A 22,773-nucleotide genomic window follows, 5' to 3' on the forward strand; every position below is an offset into this window, starting at 1 on the left:
TTCATAAATGGGAACAGGTGTCCAGTCTTTCTTTGTCTTTTCTTACACTGGTGTTTTTGATGAGCATAGGCCAATTGCTTTACAGAATGTCTCTCAATTTGTGAAACATGAGTTTGTCTAATTCAGTGGTTCCAAACATATATCATGTTGGACATGTCTCAGAATCATCTGGGAACTCAGTGAATGCCAAATTCTTGGATGCAATTCAAAAACGACTTTCTAAAAACACCAGGTGGGTTGGATCTCTGACTTTGTCAGTGGACAGAAGTATACGGTTTCAATGTGCTTGGATACTAAACAGTGAACGTGCCCTTTTAAATCCCTGTTTAGAAAACCATGGCTCTTGGCAAAAGGCAAGAAATATTAACAAAATATAAGACTTGGCACTCCTCTTATAATTCCTCTTTACCTCAGCCACTAGGCTTTGAAGAGGTGAACGTTATTTATAACCATGACTAGTTTCAGACTAATTTCTTCTCTTCACTTACCTTCAATTGCACTTCCTCTTTTGGCAAAACAAGGGTGAATTTTGCACAATTCTTTTCAGTTGAATTCTGGTCAGTAAGGTGTGTGAGGTCTATTATGTCTAACTTGTCAACATACTGAAAAGATAAAGGAAAATCTCATTAAATTATTTCATGGGTAATATATATTAGTTCTAGCAGGAAGGGAAATACATAATATCTTCCTTTCAACTTATTTGGACTTGGCATGATATTCTGGTTTTCAGGTGGACATGGCACCCCTTCCCAACCCAGAGGGCACTGGGAAATGTATTACGTGGTGGTGGGCTTGACTGGCTCATACTTTGCAAAAGTCAATTGAGAAATTTTCAGGAATTTTGCAAGCCACTTGTTAAACATAGCCATTATTAAAAATTAAATTATATGAACATACAATTAAATAAATTATATTAACAACAAAGGGAATTAAAATTCAAAACATCATTTCCTGGTTATATTACCACATAGCATTCATTATGCTCTCGTGTTTATTTACATCTTTATTTCTGTATGGTGAAAATGCTATATATATATATTGTGATGATGTGCTGCTGTTCCTTTCTTTCCAACTCCATGTACAGTGAGGTAACACTGATAGGTTGAAATTGGTCATGGTGGGAGTTTTTTTTTTTTTTTTTTTTTTTTTTACATGTTTATGGTATAAAAAGTAAACAAAGGTGTCTTTATTTTTTTTTTTTTTAACATCTTTATTGGAGTATAATTGTTTTACAATAGTGTGTTAGTTTTTCCTTTACAACAAAGTGAATCAGTTATACATATACATATGTTCCCATATCTCTTCCCTCTTGCATCACCCTCTCTCCCACCCTCCCTATCCCACCCCTCTAGGTGGTCACAAAGTACAGAGGTGATCTCCCTGTGCTATGCAGCAGCTTCCCACTAGCTATCTAATTTACATTTGATAGTGTGTATATGTCCCTGCCACTCTCTCACTTCGTCTCAGCCCACCCTTCCCCCTCCCCATATCCTCAAGTCCATGCTCGAGTAAGTCTGTGTTTTATTCCTGTCCTACCACTAATCTCTTCATGACATTTTTTCCCCTTAGAGTCCATATATATGTGTTAGCATACGGTATTTGTTTTTCTCCTGCTGACTTACTTCACTCTGTATGACAGACTCCAGGTCCATCCACCTCATTATAAATAACTCAGTTTCATTTCTTTTTATGGCTGAGTAATATTCCATTGTATATATGTGCCACATCTTCTTTATCCATTCATCTGTTGATGGACACTTAGGTTGCTTCCATGTCCTGGCTATTGTAAATAGAGCTGCAATGAACATTTTGGTACATGAGTCTTTCTGAATTATGGTTTTCTCAGGGTATATGCCCAGTAGTGGGATTGCTGGGTCGTATGGTAGTTCTATTTGTAGTTTTTTAAGGAACCTCCATACTGTTCTCCATAGCGGCTGTATCAATTTACATTCCCACCAGCAGTGCAAGAGGGTTCCCTTTTCTCCACACCCTCTCCAGCATTTATTGTTTCTAGAGTTTTTGATGATGGCCAATCTGACCGGTGTGAGATGATATCTCATTGTAGTTTTGATTTGCATTTCTCTAATGATTAATGAGGTTGAGCATTCTTTCATGTGTTTGTTAGCAATCTGTATATCTTCTTTGGAGAAATGTCTATTTAGTTCTTCTGCCCATTTTTGGATTGGGTTGTTTGTTTTTTTGTTATTGAGCTGCATGAGTTGCTTATAAATTTTGGAAATTAATCCTTTGTCAGTTGCTTCATTTGCGAATATTTTCTCCCATTCTGAGGGTTGTCTTTTGGTCTTGTTTATGGTATCCTTTGCTGTGCAAAAGCTTTTAAGTTTCATTAGGTCCCATTTGTTTATTTGTGTTTTTATTTCCATTTCTCTAGGAGATGGGTCAAAAAGGATCTTGCTGTGATTTATGTCGTATAGTGTTCTGCCTATGTTTTCCTCTAAGAGTTTGATAGTGTCTGGCCTTACATTTAGGTCTTTAACCCATTTTGAGTTTATTTTTGTGTGTGGTGTTAGGGAGTGTTCTAATTTCATACTTTTACATGTAGCTGTCCAGTTTTCCCAGCACCACTTATTGAAGAAGCTGTCTTTTCTCCACTGTATATCCTTCCCTCCTTTATCAAAGATAAGGTGACCATATGTGTGTGGGTTTATCTCTGGGCTCTCTATCCTGTTCCATTGAGCTATATTTCTGTTTTTGTGCCAGTACCATATTGTCTTGATTACTGTAGCCTTGTAATAGAGTCTGAAGTCAGGGAGCCTAATTCCTCCAGCTCCATTTCTCGTTCTCAAGATTGCTTTGGCTATTCGGGGTCTTTTGTGTTTCCATACAAATTGTGAAATTTTTTGTTCTAGTTCTGTAAAAAATGCCAGTGGTAATTTGATAGGGATTGCATTGAATCGGTAGATTGCTTTGGGTAGTATAGTCATTTTCACAATGTTGATTCTTCCAATCCAAGAACATGGTATATTTCTCCACCTATTTGTATCATCTTTAATTTCTTTCATAAGTGTCTTATAGTTTTCTGCATACAAGTCTTTCGTCTCCTTAGGTAGGTTTATTCCTAGATATTTTATTCTTTTTGTTGCAATGGTAAATGGGAGTGTTTTCTTAAATTCCCTTTCAGATTTTTCATCATTAGTGTATAAGAATGCCAGAGATTTCTGTGCATTAATTTTGTATCCTGCTACATTACCAAATTCATTGATTAGCTCTAGTAGTTTTCTGGTAGCATCCTTAGGATTCTCTATGTATAGTATCATGTCATCTGCAAACAGTGACAGCTTTACTTCTTCTTTTCCTATTTGGATTCCTTTTATTTCTTTTTCTTCTCTGATTGCTGTGGCTAGAACTTCCAAAACTATGTTGAATAAGAGTGGTGAGAGTGGGCAACCTTGTCTTGTTCCTGATCTTAGTGGAAATGGTTTCAGTTTTTCACCATTGAGAACGATGCTAGCTGTGGGTTTGTCATATATGGCCTTTATTATGTTGAGGAAAGTTCCCTGTATGCCTACTTTCTGCAAGGTTTTTATCATAAATGGGTGTTGAATTTTGTCAAAAGCTTTCTCTGCATCTATTGAGATGATCATATGGTTTTTCTCCTTCAGTTTGTTGATATGGTGTATCACGTTGATTGATTTGCGTATATTGAAGAATCCTTGCATTCCTGGGATAAACCCCACTTGATCATGGTGTATGATCCTTTTAATGTGCTGTTGGATTCTGTTTGCTAATATTTTGTTGAGGATTTTTGCATCTATGTTCATCAGTGATATTGGCCTGTAGTTTTCTTTCTTTGTGACGTCTTTGTCTGGTTTTGGTATCAGGGTGATGTTGGCCTCATAGAATGAGTTTGGGAGTGTTCCTCACTCTGCTATCTGTTGGAAGAGTTTGAGAAGGATAGGTGTTAGCTCTTCTCTAAATGTTTGATAGAATTCGCCTGTGAAGCCATCTGGTCCTGGGCTTTTGTTTGCTGGAAGATTTTTAATCACAGTTTCAATTTCAGTGCTTGTGATTGGTCTGTTCAAATTTTCTATTTCTTCCTGGTTCAGTCTCGGCAGGTTGTGCATTTCTAAGAATTTGTCCATTTCTTCCAGGTTGTCCATTTTATTGGCATACAGTTGCTTGTAGTAATCTCTAATAATCTTTTGTATTTCTGCAGTGTCAGTTGTTACATCTCCTTTTTCATTTCTAATTCTATTGATTTGAGTCTTCTCCCTTTTATTCTTGATGAGTCTGGCTAATGGTTTATCAATTTTATTTATCTTCTCAAAGAACCAGCTTTTACTTTTATTGATCTTTGCTATTGTTTCCTTCACTTCTTTTTCATTTATTTCTGACCTGATCTTTATGATTTCTTTCCTTCTGCTAAATTTGGGGGTTTTTTGTTCTTCTTTCTCTAATTGCTTTAAGTGCAAAGTTAGGTTGTTTATTCGAGATGTTTCCTGTTTCTTAAGGTATGATTGTATTGCTATAAACTTGCCTCTTAGAACTGCTTTTGCTGTATCCCATAGGTTTTGGGTCGTTGTGTCTCCATTGTCATTTGTTTCTAAGTATTTTTTGATTTCCTCTTTGATTTCTTCAGTGATCACTTCGTTATTAAGTAGTGTATTGTTTAGCCTCCATGTGTTTGTATTTTTTACAGATCTTTTCCTATAATTGATATCTAGTCTCATAGCGTTGTGGTCGGAAAAGATACTTGATACGATTTCAATTTTCTTAAATTTGCCAAGGCTAGATTTGTGACCCAATATATGATCAATCCTGGAGAATGTTCCATGAGCACTTGAGAAAAATGTGTATTCTGTTGTTTTTGGATGGAATGTCCTATAAATATCAATTAAGTCCATCTTGTGTAATGTATCATTTAAAGCTTGTGTTTCCTTATTTATTTTCATTTTGGATGATCTGTCCATTGGTGAAAGTGGGGTGTTAAAGTCCCCCATTATAATTGTGTTGCTGTCGATTTCCCCTTTTAAGGCTGTTAGTATTTGCCTTATGTATTGAGGTGCTCCTATGTTGGGTGCATAAATATTTACAATTGTTATATCTTCTTCATGGATCGATCCCTTGATCATTATGTAGTGTCCTTCTTTGTCTCTTGTAATAATAGTCTTTATTTTAAAGTCTATTTTGTCTGATATGAGAATTGCTACTCCAGCTTTCTTCTGATTTCCATTTGCATGGAATATCTTTTTCCATCCCCTTACTTTCAGTCTGTATGTGTCCCTAGGTCTGAAGTGGGTCTCTTGTAGACAGCATATATATGGGTCTTGTTTTTGTATCCATTCAGCCAGTCTGTGTCTTTTGGTGGGAGCATTTAATCCATTTACATTTAAGGTGATTATCGATATGTATGTTCCTATTACCATTTACTTGTTTCGGGTTGTTCTTGTAGGTCTTTTCCTTCTCTTGTGTTTCTTGCCTAGAGAAGTTCCTTTAGGATTTGTTGTAGAGCTGGTTTGGTGGTGCTGAACTCTCTCAGTTTTTGCTTGTCTGTAAAGGTTTTAATTTCTCCATCAAATCTGAATGAGATCCTTGCTGGGTAGAGTAATCTTGGTTGTAGGTTTTTTTCCTTCATCACTTTAAATATGTCCTGCCACTCCCTTCTGGCTTGTAGAGTTTCTGCTGAAAGATCAGATGTTAATCTTATGGGGATTCCCTTGTGTGTTATTTGTTGTTTTTCCCTTGCTGCTTTTAATATGTTTTCTTTGTATTTAATTTTTGACAGTTTGATTATTATGTGTCGTGGCGTGTTTCTCTTTGGGTTTATCCTGTATGGAACTCTCTGTGCTTCCTGGACTTGATTGACTATTTCCTTTCCTATATTAGGGAAGTTTTCAACTATAATCTCTTCAAATATTTTCTCAGTCCCTTTCTTTTTCTCTTCTTCTTCTGGGACCCCTATAATTCGAATGTTGGTGCGTTTAATGTTGTCCCAGAGGTCTCTGAGACTGTCCTCAGTTCTTTTCATTCTTTTTTCTTTCTTCTGCTCTGCAGTAGTTATTTCCACTATTTTATCTTCCAGGTCACTTATCCGTCCTTCTGCCTCAGTTATTCTGCTATTGATCCCATCTAGAGTATTTTTAATTTCATTTATTGTGTTGCTCATCGTTGCTTGCTTCCTCTTTATTTCTTCTAGGTCCCTGTTAACTGTTTCTTGCAAATTGTCTATTCTATTTCCAAGATTTTGCATCATCTTCACCATCATTATTCTAAATTCTCTTTCAGGTAGATTGGCTATTACCTCTTCATCTGTTAGGTCTGGTGTGTTTTTATCTTGCTCCTTCATCTGTTGTGTGTTTTTCTGTCTTCTCATTTCGCTTATCTTACTGTGTTTGAGGTCTCCTTTTTGCACGCTGCAGGTTCGTAGTTCCTGTTGTTTTTGGTGGCTGTCCCCAGTGGCTAAGGTTGGTTCAGTGGGTTGAGTAGATTCCCTGGTTGGGGGGACTAGTGCCTCTGTTCTGGTGGATGAGGCTGGATCTTGTCCTTCTGGTGGGCAGGTCCTCGTCTGGTGGTGTGTTTGGGGATGTTGGTAACCTTATTATGATTTTAGGCAGTCTCTCTGCTAATGGATGGGGCTGTAGACCTGTCTTGCTCTTTGTTGGGGATAGGGTGTCCAGCACTGTTCTTTGCTGGTCCTTGAGTGAAGCTGGGTCTTGGTGTTGAGATGGAGGTCTCTGGGAGATTTTCGCCGTCTGATATTACGTGGAGCTCGGAGGTCTCTTGTGGACTAGTGTCTTGAGGTTGGTTCTCCCACCTCAGGGACACCGCCCTGGTGCCTGGCTGGGGCGCCAAGAACCTTTAATCCACACGGCTCAAAATAAAAGGTAGAATAAATAGAGAGGAAAGAAAAGGAAGGAAGGAGGGAGGGAGGGAAGGAAGGAAGAAAGGAAGGAAGAAATGAAGGAAGGAAGCAAGAAAGCAAGGACGGAAGGTGCAGAGGAAGAAAGGGAGGAAGGAAGAGAGGAAGGGAGGAAAGAAGGGGGAAGGAGGGAAGAAAGGAGGGAAGGAGGGAAGAAAGGAAGAAAGAAAGGGAGAAGACAGAGTAGTATAAAGTATAGTTATTAAAATAAAAAGTAATTATTAAGAAGAAAAATTTCCTTTTAAAAAACAAACAAAAAAAAACAAAAAAAAACCCAAAACAAACAAACAAACAAAAAAAAAACAGAAAAATGGGTCGGTCTAACCCTAGGACAAATGGTGCAAGCAAAGCTATACAGACAAAATCTCACACAGCAGCACACACATACAGACTCACAAAAATAAAAAAAAAGGGGAAAATAATAGTATATCTTGCTCCCAAAGTCCACCTCCTCAACTTGGGATGATTCGTTGTCTATTCAGGTTTTCAACAGATGCAGGGCACTTCAAGTTGATTGTGGAGCTTTAATCCGCCGCTTCTGAGGCTGTTGGGAGAGATCTCCCCCTCTCCTCTCTGTTCGCACAGCTCCTGGGTTTCAGCTTTGGACTTGGTCCCGCCTCTGCGTGTAGGTTGTCCGAGGGCGACTGCCCTTCGCTCAGACAGGACGATGTTAAAGGAGCAGTTGATTCGGGGGCTCCAGCTCACTCAGGCTGGGGGGAGGGAGTGGCACGGGGGCGGGGCGAGTCCGCGACGTCAGAAGCCGACGTGACGCTGCACAGGCCCAAGGCGCGCCGTGTGTTCTCCCGGGGAAGCTGTCCCTGGATCCCGGGACCCCGGCAGTGGCGGACTGCACGGGCTCCCGGGAGGGCCGGTGTGGAGAGTGACCTGTGCTCACACACAGGCCTCTTGGTGGTGGCAGCAGCAACCTTAGCGTCCGACACCCGTCTCTACTGTCCGTGCCGACAGCCGCGGCTCGCGCCCGTTTCTGGAGCTCCTCTACGCGGTGCTCTTAATCCCCTCACCTCACACCCGAGGAAGCAAAGAGGCAAGAAAAAGTCTCTTGTCTCTTCGGCAGCTCCGCGCCCGCTTCTGGGGCTCCTTTAAGCGGCGCACTTAATCCCCTCTCCTCGCGCCCAGGCAGCAAAGAGGGAGGAAAAGGTCTCTTGCCTCTTCGGCAACTCCAGACTTCTCCCGAACTCCCTCCCGGCCAGCCGTGGCGCACTAGCCCCCTTCAAGCTGTCTTCACTCTGCCAACTCCAGCCCTTTCCCCGGGATCCGACTGAAGCCCGAGCCTCAGCTCCCGGCCCCGCCCGCCCCGGCGGGCGAGCAGACAAGCCTCTCGGGCTGGTGAGCGCCGGTCGGCACCGATCCTCTGCGGGAATCTCTCCGCTTTGCCCTCCGCACCCCTGTGGCTGAGCTGTCCTCCGCGGCTCCGGAGCTTCCCCCTCCGGCGCCCGCAGTCTCCGCCCGCGAAGGGGCCTCTAGTGTGTGGGAGTCTTTCCTCCTTCTCGGCTCCCTCCCACTGGCGTAGGTCCCGTCCCTATTCTTTTGTCCCTGTTTATTCTTTTTTCTTTTGCCCTACCCAGATATGTGGGGAGTTTCTTGCCTTTTTGGAGGTCCGAGGTCCTCTGCCAGCGTTCGGTGGGTGCTCTACAGGAGAAGCTCCACGTGTAGATGTATTTCTGGCGTCTCTGTGAGGAGGAAGGAGATCTCCGCGTCTTACTCTTCCGCCATCTTTAAGCCGTCTCTGGGAGTTTTTACATCATGGAAATTGGCAAATCTTATAAATTACAAGTTGATTTATTGTTTTGTTAATTATCTAAGGGGTCATCGAACTTCTACAAAGGCTAGATAGTAAATGTTTTAGGCTTTGTGGACCACATACAGTCTTTGTTGCAAATTCTTGCTTGTTTGTTTTTAACAACACTTTAAAAATGTAAAAAATATTCTTAGCTCTTATACTGTACAAAATCAGGCCACAGGCTAAATTTGGCTCAAGAGCCACAGTTTGCTGGCCTCTGGTCTAGACTTCAGAAAGTGAAGGGGAAAATGTCAATAATGCAGGTGAAATTTTTTTTAACATCTTTATTGGAGTATAATTGCTTTACAATGGTGTGTTAGTTTCTGCTGTATAACAAAGTGAATCAGATATATGTATACATATATCCCCATATCCCCTCCCTCTTGTGCCTCCCTCCCACCCTCCCTACCCCACCTCTCTAGGTGGTCACAAAGCATTAAGCTGATCTCCCTGTGTTATGCGGCAATGCAGGTGAAATTTTAAAGTTTGCTGTGTCTGAAACTTTTTCATCGTAAACAGAACAAAAAATGACAAAATATTCTTTCATAATTCAAAAATCATTATCTCATTTAACACAGAAGTTGTTCACGGCATTGACAAATGCGTGACATTCCAACATACATAATTGTTGCTTTACTTTCCTCTTTAATGTAAATAAAACATTGGCCAACATTCATGTCAAATATGATATTTAATGTCAATAAAGTTATTAGGGAAACAGCAGATTGGAAAACAGCTCCATTTGTCAAATCATAGTTGGCTACAGACAGGTTCAGAAAAATCAGTGAAAGTATTCTATGAGAATCAATTGCCTTTATGGAAGTTACAGTAAAGAGTATTGTGTATTTTATTTTTTTAACTGTGTACTACACATTCTTTATATCAGTAATATTTGTAATATATATATATATATAATATATATATAATATATATATACATACATAATTTTTTTCCAGAAAGTCATTGTTCAACATGTACCACATGCTACTGGTTATGAGGATCCTATTAGGAAATTTCTAGCTTATTCCAGTATAATAAAAATATTTCTTCTGAGCATTTGGTCTATATGAACTGATCTGCATACAACTGATCAGACTTGTTCTGCATTATTAGGAAGATTAGGACCAACTCTAAGTATAGTAGAGTTTTCGTTTGTTTGTTTTGCGGTACGCGGGGCTCTCACCGCTGCGGCCCCTCCCGTTGCGGAGCCCAGGCTCCGGACGCTCAGGCTCAGTGGCCATGGCTCACGGGCCCAGCCGCTCCGCGGCAAATGGGATCTTCCCGGACTGGGGCACGAACCCGTGTACCCTGCATGGGCAGGCAGACTCCCAACCACTGCGCCACTGGGGAAGCCCAATAGCAGGGTTTTTAATGGTATAATTTTTTGCTAAATCAGCCTCATTGTTGACTTCTTTTTAATCTCCTTTTATTTTCCTCTCTCTGTTATGCCCAATACAACTTATTTTACTATATTCTTATAAGTATGATTATTCTGGTTTTATGAATAAGGTAAGGCATAAAAATAGCACTTTTTTTTCCCAGAGCTATTCTTATATTGACAGCGTTGAGGGTAAGTTTGGGTTGACCTATTTATTTTCAATGAACAAAGAGCAATTAAAAATGGAAGGGGAAGTATAAGGGAAGGAGGACAAAATTTTAAATTACACATGAATCTTTTTTTGATAACTTGTCTAGATCAAGCTAAAGGAGGAAGCAACAGAGGAAGGAATGGTGGAATTAGAGTGCTGTGTGTGAGCTGATCTGTTGATTAGAAGAAAGGAAGTCATATCTTTTTGGTTTTAATTGTAGTATTGAAAGAGCCTTAAAGGTCATCTGCCTAATCTAGCTTCCCTCTGATGCTTGAATCTCCCCTGGGGTATTCCTCCATGCAGTCATCCAGCCTATGCTGGAACAGCTCGAACAACATGGAACTGATACATCCTATACAGCTGTGCCTGTGGCAAGATCTCTCTTGTCTTAAAGCTACAGTTTTTCTCCAGGTACTTTCCATCCATGGTCTTAGTCCCCTTCCCTTGGAATAACACTAAACAAATTCAGTGACTCTTTCACGTGACCTCCTGACAGCCTTTCAAATGTTTAAAGGCAGCTTTAAATTCTTCCCTACTTATAGGCTAAGTATCTACAGTTGTTGCTTGTTCCATCCCTGTGCTTTCTCCTAAGACTATCACGAAAAAAATTCCCCCAAAGTCTGCATCCTCTTTCAACAAAATTTGTAGATGGGCAATTCCACAGTATTTTGTTATAACGGTCTCTTCATGATATAGTGGTTAAGAAGGGTGGCTCAGGGCTTCCCTGGTGGCGCAGTGGTTGAGAATCTGCCTGCCGATGCAGGGGACATGGGTTCGTGCCCCGGTCCGGGAAGATCCCACATGACGCGGAGTGGCTGGGCCCGTGAGCCATGGCCGCTGAGCCTGCGCGTCCGGAGCCTGTGCTCCGCAACCAGGAGAGGCCACAACAGTGAGAGGCCCGTGTACCACACACACACAAAAATACTGGCTCAGGAACAAGATCTGGATTGTACCCCTTTCATTAGCTTTCTGATCCTGTACAATTTTTTAATCTTAAACTTGACTATTCTCATCTATAAAGTAGGCATTAAAATAGTACCCACTCTGCAGGGATGTTGTGAGAATTAAATGAGATAATACGTGTAAAATGCTTACTACGTGCCAGCTGCTCTCAAGTCTTTAGACTCAATCTTAAGTCCTTTTACTTATTATTGCATTTAATCTTTTTGATAAGTTTATGAGATGGGCTACTGTTTTCATCATAATTTTTATTTGAAACTGATTGTGTTGGAGATCTTTTATTGATATTTGCTCCTCTAGATTCACTTTTATCCCTTCACCATCCAACACTGTGCACCAGGAGGGAGAACTATATGGACAACATAAAGGGCTTCCTTAATCTCTGACTTCTGTTGGTTTGGACCGCTGGTGAACACTGGCAGGAGATCAGAAGAGCGAGGAGAGTGAGGTCAGGTATTTATTACTCTATGCAATTGCTTCCTCTGTCAAAGATCATACTCTTTTCAAGGCAGTCATCTTCACACAGCTCTCCCACTATTCTCACTCTCCTTCCTTTACTCCTAGGTATGGTAATGGGGCACTGTTACAAAGCCTCAGGGTTCTGAACTATCCGTTGTAGTTTTCCTACATCCTGTCCACTGCTTTGAATATAGTATCTTCATTAAACTGTCTTCAAATTGCCTAATTTGATAGGTCGTCTGTTTCCTACCAGTACCCTAACTGATACACTGAGACACAGAGAGGTTAGGTAAATAGCCCAAGATCGCAAAATGGCACAGTGAACAGCGGCAGGGCCAGGACAAAAATCCAGGTAGTCTACCTAAGGACCAGGCTCCCAATTGCTACGTTGTACCTCCCTTGCCATGTAGTAGGTGAATAGTAACTGTTAACTCTCTCACATATGTGTATTTTTTTTAAAGACACCAATTGTACTTGAACATTTGTTACTTTAAAAAAATTTATTTATTTATTTTTGGCTGTCTTGGGTCTTCATTTCTGTGCGAGGGCTTTCTCTAGTTGATGCAAGCAGGGGCCACTCGTCATCCCAGTGCGCGGGCCCCTCACTCTCTTGTTGCGGAGCACAGGCTCCAGACATACAGGCTCAGTAGTTGTGGCTCACGGGCCTAGTTGCTCCGTGGCATGTGGCATCTTCCCAGACCAGGGCTTGAACCCGTGTCCCCTGCATTAGCAGGCAGATTCTCAACCACTGCATCACCAGAGAAGCCCCACATATGTGTATTATACAAGGCTTAGGCCAAGGTCTTTTATATTTTCACTGACATCCGTGGGAAGTTGGAGACACAACAGAGAAGTTAATTATGTTAAAATTTATTTTATAGTATTTGAAAACACCTTTATATAATCTTATTTACCCAGAGATCTGGTGAAAGATGATCATTTTTTTTCTGGCTTTTTATTTTACAACTTTATTATATCAAACATAAACAGTATAGCACTTGTAAGACATTTCTTTCGTACAACAATTTGTAAGACTATTTTAAATTCATAGTCAGGAACATAAAACTCTTTTTGCTTAGATCTGAGTAAGTATGAAGAAAAAGGGAATGGTCATTAAATTCTGTAGCAGTTGGGGAAGTGTTCATTCACTGAAGTGCTAGAACTTGACATAGGCCTGAAATAAAGAACAAAGATTTAGAAATGTAGAAGGGTGAATGAGAGAATGAAACAGGCAAGAGAAATGATGTGAAACTGAACTGAACAGGCAGGAATGTATGTAAACATGATTTTTTATTCCATGAGGCAGAGCATTCCTTCTAAAGGAGTAGTAGAAGTTATGGTTTAGGGCTGTAGGTAGAGGCTGTACAGGGTGACCTTGAACAAAAGGCTAAGGACTTTTATCCTCTAGGCATGAGGTGTTTATCAAATATTGGGGTGGCATATTTTGGTAGGAGAATGGGGGAATGAAATGGCCAAACAAGGTGTTGGGATCAGTGCATTATAGCTATAAGATGAATTAAACATAAGAAAGATTGAGGGTAGAGAGCCCAGATTAGGTTATTATTTTAGTAGAGTGGGGATAAAGCAAAAAAATATTAATGCTGAATTGAGCAAAAATATCAGAAGGTAATTTTCCCAAAGCATGACAGAATAGACAGAGAGATAGTAACTGGTAAGAAAGGGTTGCAGAAACCTAACTTACAGTGGGTAAAAAGGGAAGCCCTCTCTCAGAAGATGGTATTGAAGAGAGGAGAGCCTTCCAGGCCTAAAGAAAAGCAAATGGGAAGTCCATCTTCAGGCAAGAGTCTGATGTAATAGAGGAATGGGTAAAAGTAGCATTATGCTCAAGTGGGAAATGGCAGGAGACGAGGCCAAAAATTGTCAGAGGCCTTGAAGAAATGAAGTCAAATAACCCCTTACAGTTGGCAATTTAGGCTGTCATTTACTTTCTTTTTATGTTGTACTTTTCGAATTTTATTTATTTTTTTATACAGCAGGTTCTTATTAGTTATCCATTTTATACATATTAGTGTATACATGTCAATCCTCATCTCCCAATTCATCACACCACCATCCCCCCCCCCCACTTTTGCCCCCTTGGTGTCCGTACATTTGTTCTCTACATCTGTGACTCAATTTCTGCCCTGCAAACCGGTTCATCTGTACCATTTTTACAGATTCCATATATATGCGTTAATATACGATATTTGTTTTCTTTTTCTGACTTACTTCACTCTGTATGAAGTCTCTAGATCCATCTACGTCTCTACAAATGACCCAATTTCATTCCCTTTTATGGCTGAGTAATATTCCTCTGTATATATGTACCAAATCTTCTTTACGCATTTGTCTGTTGATGGGCATTTTGGTTGCTTCCATCTCCTGGCTATTATAAATAGTGCTGCAGTGAACATTGGGGTACATGACTCTTTTTGAATTATGGATTTCTCTGGGTATATGCCCAGTAGTGGGATTGCTGGGTCATATGGTAATTCTATTTTTAGTTTTTTAAGGAACCTCCATACTGTTCTCCATAGTGGCTGTATCAATTTACATTCCTACCAACAGTGAAATAGGGTTCCCTTTTTTCCACACCCTCTCCAGCATTTGTTGTTTGTAGATTTTCTGATGATGTCCATTCAAACTGGTGTGAGGTGATACCTCATTGTAGTTTTGACTTGCATTTCTCTAATAATTAGTGATGTTGAGCAGCTTTTCATGTGCTTCTTAGCCATCTGTATGTCGTCTTCTTTGGAGAAATGTCTACTTAGGTCTTCTGCCCAATTTTGGATTGGGTTGTTTGTTTTTTTAATATTGAGCTGCATGAGCTGTTTTTATATTTGGGAGATTAATCCTTTGTCTGTTGGTTCATTTGCAAATAGTTCTCCCATTCTGAGCGTTGTCTTTTAGTCTTGTTTGTAGTTTCCTTTGCTGTGAAAAAGCTTTTAAGTTTCATTAGGTCCCATTTGTTTATTTTTGTTTTTATTTCCATTACTCTAGGAGGTGGATCCAAAAAGATCTTGCTGTGATTTATGTCAAAGAGTGTTCTTCCTATGTTTTCCTCTAAGAGTTTTATAGTTTCTGGTCTTACATTTAGGTCTCTAATCCATTTTGAGTTTATTTTTGTGTATGGTGTTAGGGAGTGTTCTAATGTCATTCGTTTACATGTAGCTGTCCAGTTCTCCAGGCACCTCTTATTGAAGAGACTGTCTTTTCTCCATTGTATATCCTTGCCTCCTTTGTCATAGATTAGTTGACCATAGGTGCGTGGGTTCATCTCTGGGCTTTCTATCCTGTTCCATTGTTTTATATTTCTGTTTTTGTGCCAGTACCATATTGTCTTGATTACTGTAGCTTTGTAGTCTGACTCTTCCAGCTCCACTTTTTTCCCTCAAGACTGCTTTGGCTATTTGGGATCATTTGTGTCTCCATACAAATTGTGAAATTTTTTCTTCTCGTTCTGTGAAAAATGCCATTGGTAGTTTCATAGGGAGGGCATTGAATCTGTAGATTGCTTTGTGTGGTATTGTCATTTTCACAATATTGATTCTTCCAATCCAAGAACATGGTATATCTCTCCATCTGTTAGTATCATCTTTAATTTCTTTCTTCAGTGTCTTATAGTTTTCTGCATACAGGGCTTTTGTCCCCCTAGGTAGGTTTATTCCTAGGTATTTTATTCTTTTTGTTGCAATGGTAAATAGGGGTGTTTCCTAAATTTTTCTTTCAGATTTTTTATTATTAGTGTATAGGAATGCAAGAGATTTCTGTGCATTAATTTTGTATCCTGCTACTTTACCAAATTCATTGATTAGCTCTAGTAGTTTTCTGGTGGCATCTTTAGGATTCTCTATGTATAGTATCATGTCATCTGCAAACAGTAACAGTTTTACTTCTTCTTTTTCAATTTGGATTCCTTTTATTTATTTTTCTTCTCTGATTGCCGTGGCTAGGACTTCCAAAACTATTTTGAATAGTGGTGAGAGTGGACATCCTTGTCTTGTTCCTGATCTTAGAGGAAATGCTTTCAGTTCTTCACAATTGAGAATGATGTTTGCTGTGGGTTTGTCATATATGACTTTTATTATGTTGAGGTAGATTCCCTCTATGCCCACTTTCTGGAGAGTTTTTATCATAAATGGGTGTTGAATTTTGTCAAAAGCTTTTTCTACGTCTACTGAGATGATCATATGGTTTTTCTTCTTCAGTTTGTTAGTATGGTGTATCACATTGATTGATTTGCATATATTGAAGAATCCTTGCATCCCTGGGATGAATCCCACTTGCTCATGGTATATGATCCTTTTAATGTGTTGTTGGATTCTGTTTGCTAGTATTTTGTTGAGGATTTTTGAATCTATATTCATTGGTGATATTGGTCTGTAATTTTCTTTTTTTGTATTAATCTTTTTCTGGTTTTGGTATCAGGGTGATGGTGGCCTCATAGAATGAGTTTAGGAGTGTTCCTTCCTCTGCAGTTTTTTGGAAGAGTTTGAGAAGAGCGTTGTGGTCAGAAAAGATGCTTGATATGATTTCATTTTCTTAAATTTACTGAGGCTTGACTTGTGATCCAAGATGTGATCTATCCTGGAGAATGTTCTGTGCTCACTTGAGAAGAAAGTGTAATCTGCTCTTTTTGAATGGAATGTCCTATAAATATCAATTAAATCTATCTGGTCTATTGTGTCATTTAAAGCTTGTGTTTCTTTATTAATTTTCTGTTTGGATGATTGGCCCAGTGGTGTAAGTGAGGTGTTAAAATCCCCCACTACTATTGTGTTACTGTTGATTTCCTCTCTTATAGCTGTTAGCAGTTGCCTTATGTATTGAGGTGCTTCTATGTTGGGTGCATATATATTTATAATTGTTATATCTTCTTCTTGGATTGATTCCTTGACCATTATGTAGTGTCCTTCCTTGTCTCTTGTAACATTCTTTATTTTAAAGTCTATTTTATCTGATATGAATATTGCTACTCCAGCTTTCTTTTGATTTCAATTTCCATGGAATATTTTTCCAGCCCCTCACTTTCAGTCTGTATGTGTCCCTAGGTCTGAAGTGGGTCTCTTGTAAACAGCATATTTATGGATCTTGTTTATGTATCCAATCAGAGAGCCTGTATCTTTTGGTTGGAGCATTTAATCCATTCACGTTTAAGGTAATTATCGATATGTATGTTCCTATTCCCATTTTCTTAATTGTTTTGGTTTTATTTATTTATTTTTTTGTGCTAGGCGGGCCTCTCACTGTTGTGGCCTCTCCCGTTGTGGAGCACAGGCTCCGGACGCGCAGGCTCAGCGGCCATGGCTTATGGGCCCAGCCGCTCCGCTGCATGTGGGATCTTCCCGGACTGGGGCACGAACCGATGTCCCCTGCATCGGCAGGTGGGTTCTCAAGCACTGCGCCACCAGGGAAGCCCAGATTATGTACTAACCCATAGTAATAAGATTGAATTCATTTTAAAAGTGTATAGGATCATCTAAAAAATGTTACAATGTAACAGACAGATATTACTAATACATGTTTAACACCCGTAACAGAATACAAATTACCATGTCTTTACTCTCTAATAGTAAATGATCCGATTATATATGCAAGAAATAGGAATGTGCTATTACAGATATTTTTACATACACACATTTTCTATAAGCATTAATAAATCCTCAGAAAAAATATTTTTATAATTATTATTAAGCATTTCTTAAGGCATTTCTCAAAACACTATTTTTTTCTAGTTTCAATTAATATTAACATTTCATAAAATTTGACCTAAGTTAATGATTTCTTTTTTCTTTAGTAACAGACACTTCCAAGTTTATTTCTCTCATTCATTTCAAATTATCCACAATTAGTATTTAAAAGCACTGATTTTAACTAATTATAAGTTTTCATTTTTATGTTTAAAAAATAAAGAAAGCTTTGTGAATTTTCTTAGAGTGAATGTATTTATGTAGCTTAATGTACATCTAACCATAGAGCACCCTAAGTAGTATCTTTTAAAATCACTATCTTGAACAGTGTCTTAGAACATATAACTAACTATACACAATGTTAGACAGTATCAGTTTTATCATTTTCACAATTTTTTTCAAAAGTTTCTCATAAAAAATAATTTGATCATTATTTGTAAGCTTCATTCAACTGCAAATGGGAGCAGAATGTTTAATTTCAATCATAGTATCATTTCATCTTAATAGTACTTGTCATCATAGTAAATTGCAGAGAAAATATATAGGAAACATTTTATCTTCTAAGCTAAACTCTTCTGTGATGTTTAAATAAATTCTTTAGAAATTTACGAATTTTTTTACATTAGTGATTCAACGTTAGAAGCTTATATATATACATATATGTGTTTAAGCCATACATTGTATTTAAATTATGCAAATTGGAATCATATTTCTGACCTCAGGGGTGAGGGTTCAGTCCCAGCAGAGACAAGAAGGCCCTTGTCACATCATATCACCATAAAATAAATTTTATATTAAGACAGAAGTTTCTAGTTTAACATTATCATCTGTGGACTTACCTGGTATTCTGACCACTTGACTAATAAAAAACCTTCAAAGTATAAGGGTAGAGCAGTAATCTTTGACCTTTCTTGGAAGATCCTGTGAGGGGCTGGTTTTGGGGGATTCTTAGCCATTATACCCCCTGGTTGGTGTGTGGTTTGTTTCATCTTAATCTAGTCTCAGACAAAATGAGATCTCCTTTGTGTGAGAGGAAAAGGCAACTGTTCAAAGAGGAAGTACCAACTTGATTTTAAACCACCAACAGGACACAACACACACACACACTTTTTTTTCTTTATTTTTTCTGAGGTAAGAAAGAACAGGCATAGACCAACTTAGAGAGGGTAAGCTCTGAGGAAACAATGTGTGTTTAGAATTACAACAGCAAAATAAACAAGATTAATGTCACCAGAGGATGAAAGGAACAGCTGTGGAGATTATGGACATTTGAGGAGACATCAAGGTCACATTTCTTGTCTTCCACCTTTTTTTGTTTGTTGCTGTCCATTTTTATCCCCAGAAGACATGACCTGAATTAACTCCACTTCATTAAAAATTACTTCATAGGGTAATCTTATCAATACTATTTCTGTTTTAAATACTGTTGGCCCTCTATATCGACAGATTCCACATCTGTGGTTCAGCCAACTATACATAGAAAATATTAGAAAAAAAAATTCAAAAAGTTCCAAAAAGCAAAACTTGGATTTTCCATGTGCTGAAAATGATTTTCATAGCATCTACATTGTATTAGGTGTAATAAATAATCTAGAGATGATTTAAAGTATACAGGAGGATTTTGTATGTTATATGCAAATGCTATGTCTTTTTATCTAAGAAAGTTGAGCATTCAAGGATTTTGGTATCTGTGGGGTCCCTGGAACTGATCCTCTGCTAATAGCAAGGGACAACTGTATATCAGAATTGAGCTTTGTTTAAATTTTTTAGAAAAATGGATCTATTGGGACTTCCCTGGTGGTCCAGTGGTTAAGAGCTCCCAATGTAAGGGGCCTGGGTTCGATCCCTGGTCAGGGAACTAGATCCCCACATGCTGCAACTGAAAGATCCTGCATGCAGCAATGAAGATCCTACGTGCTGCAACTAAGACCAGGTGCAGCCAGATAAATAAATAAATAAATTTTAAAAAAGAAAAATGGGAAATTTATTCCATGCCCATTTTGATGGTTCACTAAATGTAAACTATAGTTATGGGAACATGCGATTTTTTAACTTTTTTGTCAGTATTTTGAGTTGGTAGTTTACCACTGTGTATTTGGCAAAATATGTCTGGCAGAGAAAGCTGTAAATTTTCAAGCTTTTATTTTGTTCTTTTATGCTTTCTAAGCAGTGGATCACTGAAGCTATGATGCATAGATGGGGTACAGCTATCTAGTGAGATTTATACAAATACACTGGGGCCAAAATGCATTCAATAGTTGTATGTGGGAAATGGTCCTTGAGAGACTGGATTTGGTGCAGCACTGTGCAAAGAATGATGGGGGAAGGGAACATTGGAAGGAATTCTGATTTGTTCTGCAGGGGTCCTGAGAGGTTCCACCATTTAGTATTTTAACCCTTAAGATTTCAGAATTACTCTAGGTCTATGACCCAGGCCTGAGCATTCTCCCCTGTTAGACTAGCATATTCTCATCAGTCAAAGCAAGCCATGAATCTCCAGTCTGATCCTCCTTTCTTAATGGAAAGACCATGTGGTTTTCCCCACCAGTTTGGTTCTATTGGATCTGCAGCTGTAGATGTGAGGAATCAAATTGTCTACAAAGTGAGGTATGATGAATAAAATTCATATTTTATAGCAAGACAAGAAAAATTTAAACATAAAAATTTTCTCTGCCCATTTGGGCCTCTTCCCTCCTCTTTAGTGTGTATTGTGCATCTGCATTAACAAGACCTCCTTAGGAGATAACCTTCCTTCTTAATCTTGTAAGGGGACATGATGACCCACTACTAGCTTTGTGCATTCAGATCTGGCTTGTGTAAACTGTCAATGTTATTTGACCTAAAAATCTTTGTCTCAAAAACGTATATAACTGTGCTTTGATCTCTATTAGGCAGAACAGTCCTCAGAACTTTCTGAAAGACTGTCTCCCAGGTTATTATCCTCAGGTTGGCTCAAATAAAATTTTCCATTTCTTTCTTAGATAGACTGTTGGTTAATTTTTTTCATCCACATTCAGGTGTAATTGGCAAGATATAAGAGATAACCCACTAGAGGACACCTGAATTCTTCCCTGACCAGCACTCTGCACTAGTATGAGCCCATCGAGCCCCACTGGCTTCTCGGTACTCCTCAGGTGTTCCAGTGAGTTCTCCTGATATCTGGATCTCATTGCTTTTAAGTGATGAGCCTAAAAATTTTATTTGAGATGGCTTTACTTAAGACTTGGAGTCTTAAGGGGCACTGGTGCATTTCCTAGGCAAGGACCTATGGGAATCTGGGCAGGAGGCCCAGGGAAACATAAGTGGTTGGGTTTTTGTTAAATTCGTCTTAAGTTGGAAAAAAACAAAAACCAAAAAACAAGTTGATATATGGTCTGAATGAAACTTTTGCTAGGGAAATGAGAGACTGAATTATTCAGCTCTAAAGAACAAGGGAGGGACTTCCCTGGTGGCGCAGTGGTTAAGAATCCACCTGCCAACGCAGGGAACACGGGTTCGATCCCTGGTCTGGGAAGATTCCACATGCCGTAGAGCTACTAAGCCTGTGTGCCACAACTACTGAGCCTGTGCTCTAGAGCCTACGAGACACAACTACTGAAGCCCACATGCTACAACTACTGAAGGCCACTCACCTAGAGCCCATGCCCTGCAACAAGAAGCCCGCACACCGCCCCTGCTTGCTGCAACTAGAGAAAGCCCGTCACAGCAATGAAGACCCAACACAGCCAAAAATAAATAAATAAATTTATTTTTTTAAAAAAAGAGCAAGGGACATTTGTTCCTTCTGGCCACAAGGTCTTCTCAGGTGACTAAGAACCTAGTGGAAATGTCTGAGGATTAATCATTGTGACATGTAGTGGTCCTATAGAGAACCTCACTGCAATTGCATAGAATTTCAAGTAAATTCTGCTCATGGAACAATACAGACTGATGATTAGTAAACTAGAGAAGAGTTTTCAGGTGCATTATCAAAATAAAAACAGTTTGAAACTGAAATTGGGAGAAGAAGATTCAGAATTACTGCCTTGACTTTATATTGAGACCTGTTCCCTGCTATCCCAAACTTTAAATGATAAAATATAAGTCCAAGTTAATTTTTTGAGACAAAACCTTAATTAATTCCTAGTCTCAGTGTACTAAGAAAGTGATTTGAATTAAAAAGGAAAACCTCCTGATTTGATAAATGGCCTAATCCACCTGCTTGGCAGCTGGTAGCTGGCATAACACAGGGGGAAAGTGAAAGTGAAAGGAGGGATGAGAACTGAGAAATGAAAAGAAGGGGGGCAGGAGTCGGGATGCTGTGAATCATCAGTGGTTGGAATAGGAAAAAAGTAGTCACTGGCTTTATGGCCACAGAGTTTCATGGGAGAAAAGAATGTCTCTAGAAAAATGTAAAGATAGGAATATTTTTGAGAAATGATCATATAGATAATTATGTCTTTCTTACCTTTAAAAAAAATAAATCAAATTAGGGAATTCCCTGGCGGTCCAATGGTTAGGACTCCATGCTTTCACTGCTGAGGGCATGCACTCAATCCCTGGTCAGGGAACTAGGATCCGGTAAGCCATGTGGCATGGCCAAAATATAAAAAATAAATAAAAATACAAATACATAAACCAAATTAACGGAAAACCAGTTCAACAGCCACTGTAAGTTGCTTTGGTTTGTCAATTTGCAAGTCAATCAATCCTTAATATACCAATGTTCAAATTATGTCTCCCCCCAGCCCCAAACCTACAAAATGGCAAAAATCCTGCTGAAATATTATTATCCAGTTAGACCTGTCCACAACTTCCAACATCATTGTACCACTGCACCATTACAATAGAAATTCTCTTATAGAGATCTCAAGTTTTAGGTGGTGAATAATGAATTTATAGGTAAGAAAATGTAGCAGAAAGAGAGAAGCCAATTTTGCTAGTAACCAGCTCTAGACCTTGAACAAACCAGTTAACTTCTCCGGGACAACAGCTTCTTCACTTCTTGTCTGAAGAGCTGCAATAGGCTTCTTTCCAAGTAGCCTCTTACTTTCCACTCTTTTTCTCTCTGATTCATTTAAAATGTAGTGTAATTAAGTTATTCCCCGGTTTTAAACATTTTAATGAATTCTCAGTGCTTTCAGATTCATTCTTTTATTTTTTCATCAGCACTAAATATTTATTGAGCACTAACAATGTGCTCAAGCATCACAAGGTCATTTGTAATAGGGCCCTTTTAAATCGAGACTCCTTAAAAATACTCTCTGTGGGCTTCCCTGGTGGTGCAGTGGTTGAGAGTCCGCCTGCCGATGCAGGGGACACGGGTTCGTGCCCCGGTCCGGGAAGATCCCACATGCCTCAGAGCGGCTGGGCCCATGAGCCATGGCTGCTGAGCCTGCGCGTCCGGAGCCTGTG

The 22,773-nt window shown here is 39.2% G+C and overlaps 1 protein-coding gene across 1 annotated transcript in view; it reads right to left on the minus strand.

Annotated features, from left to right (window-relative positions):
- Positions 1-18,335, minus strand: part of STAP1 (signal transducing adaptor family member 1) — a 36,374-nt gene extending 18,039 nt beyond the window's left edge. The window contains 2 exon segments of the mRNA XM_059066104.1: positions 489-602; positions 18,219-18,335. Of these exon segments, the coding sequence (XP_058922087.1) occupies positions 489-602; positions 18,219-18,335 (231 nt within the window).
- Positions 18,336-22,773: the final 4,438 nt, after the last annotated feature.

This window comes from Kogia breviceps, chromosome 6 (genome assembly GCF_026419965.1).
Source record: "Kogia breviceps isolate mKogBre1 chromosome 6, mKogBre1 haplotype 1, whole genome shotgun sequence".
NCBI classification, from domain to species: domain Eukaryota; kingdom Metazoa; phylum Chordata; class Mammalia; order Artiodactyla; family Physeteridae; genus Kogia; species Kogia breviceps.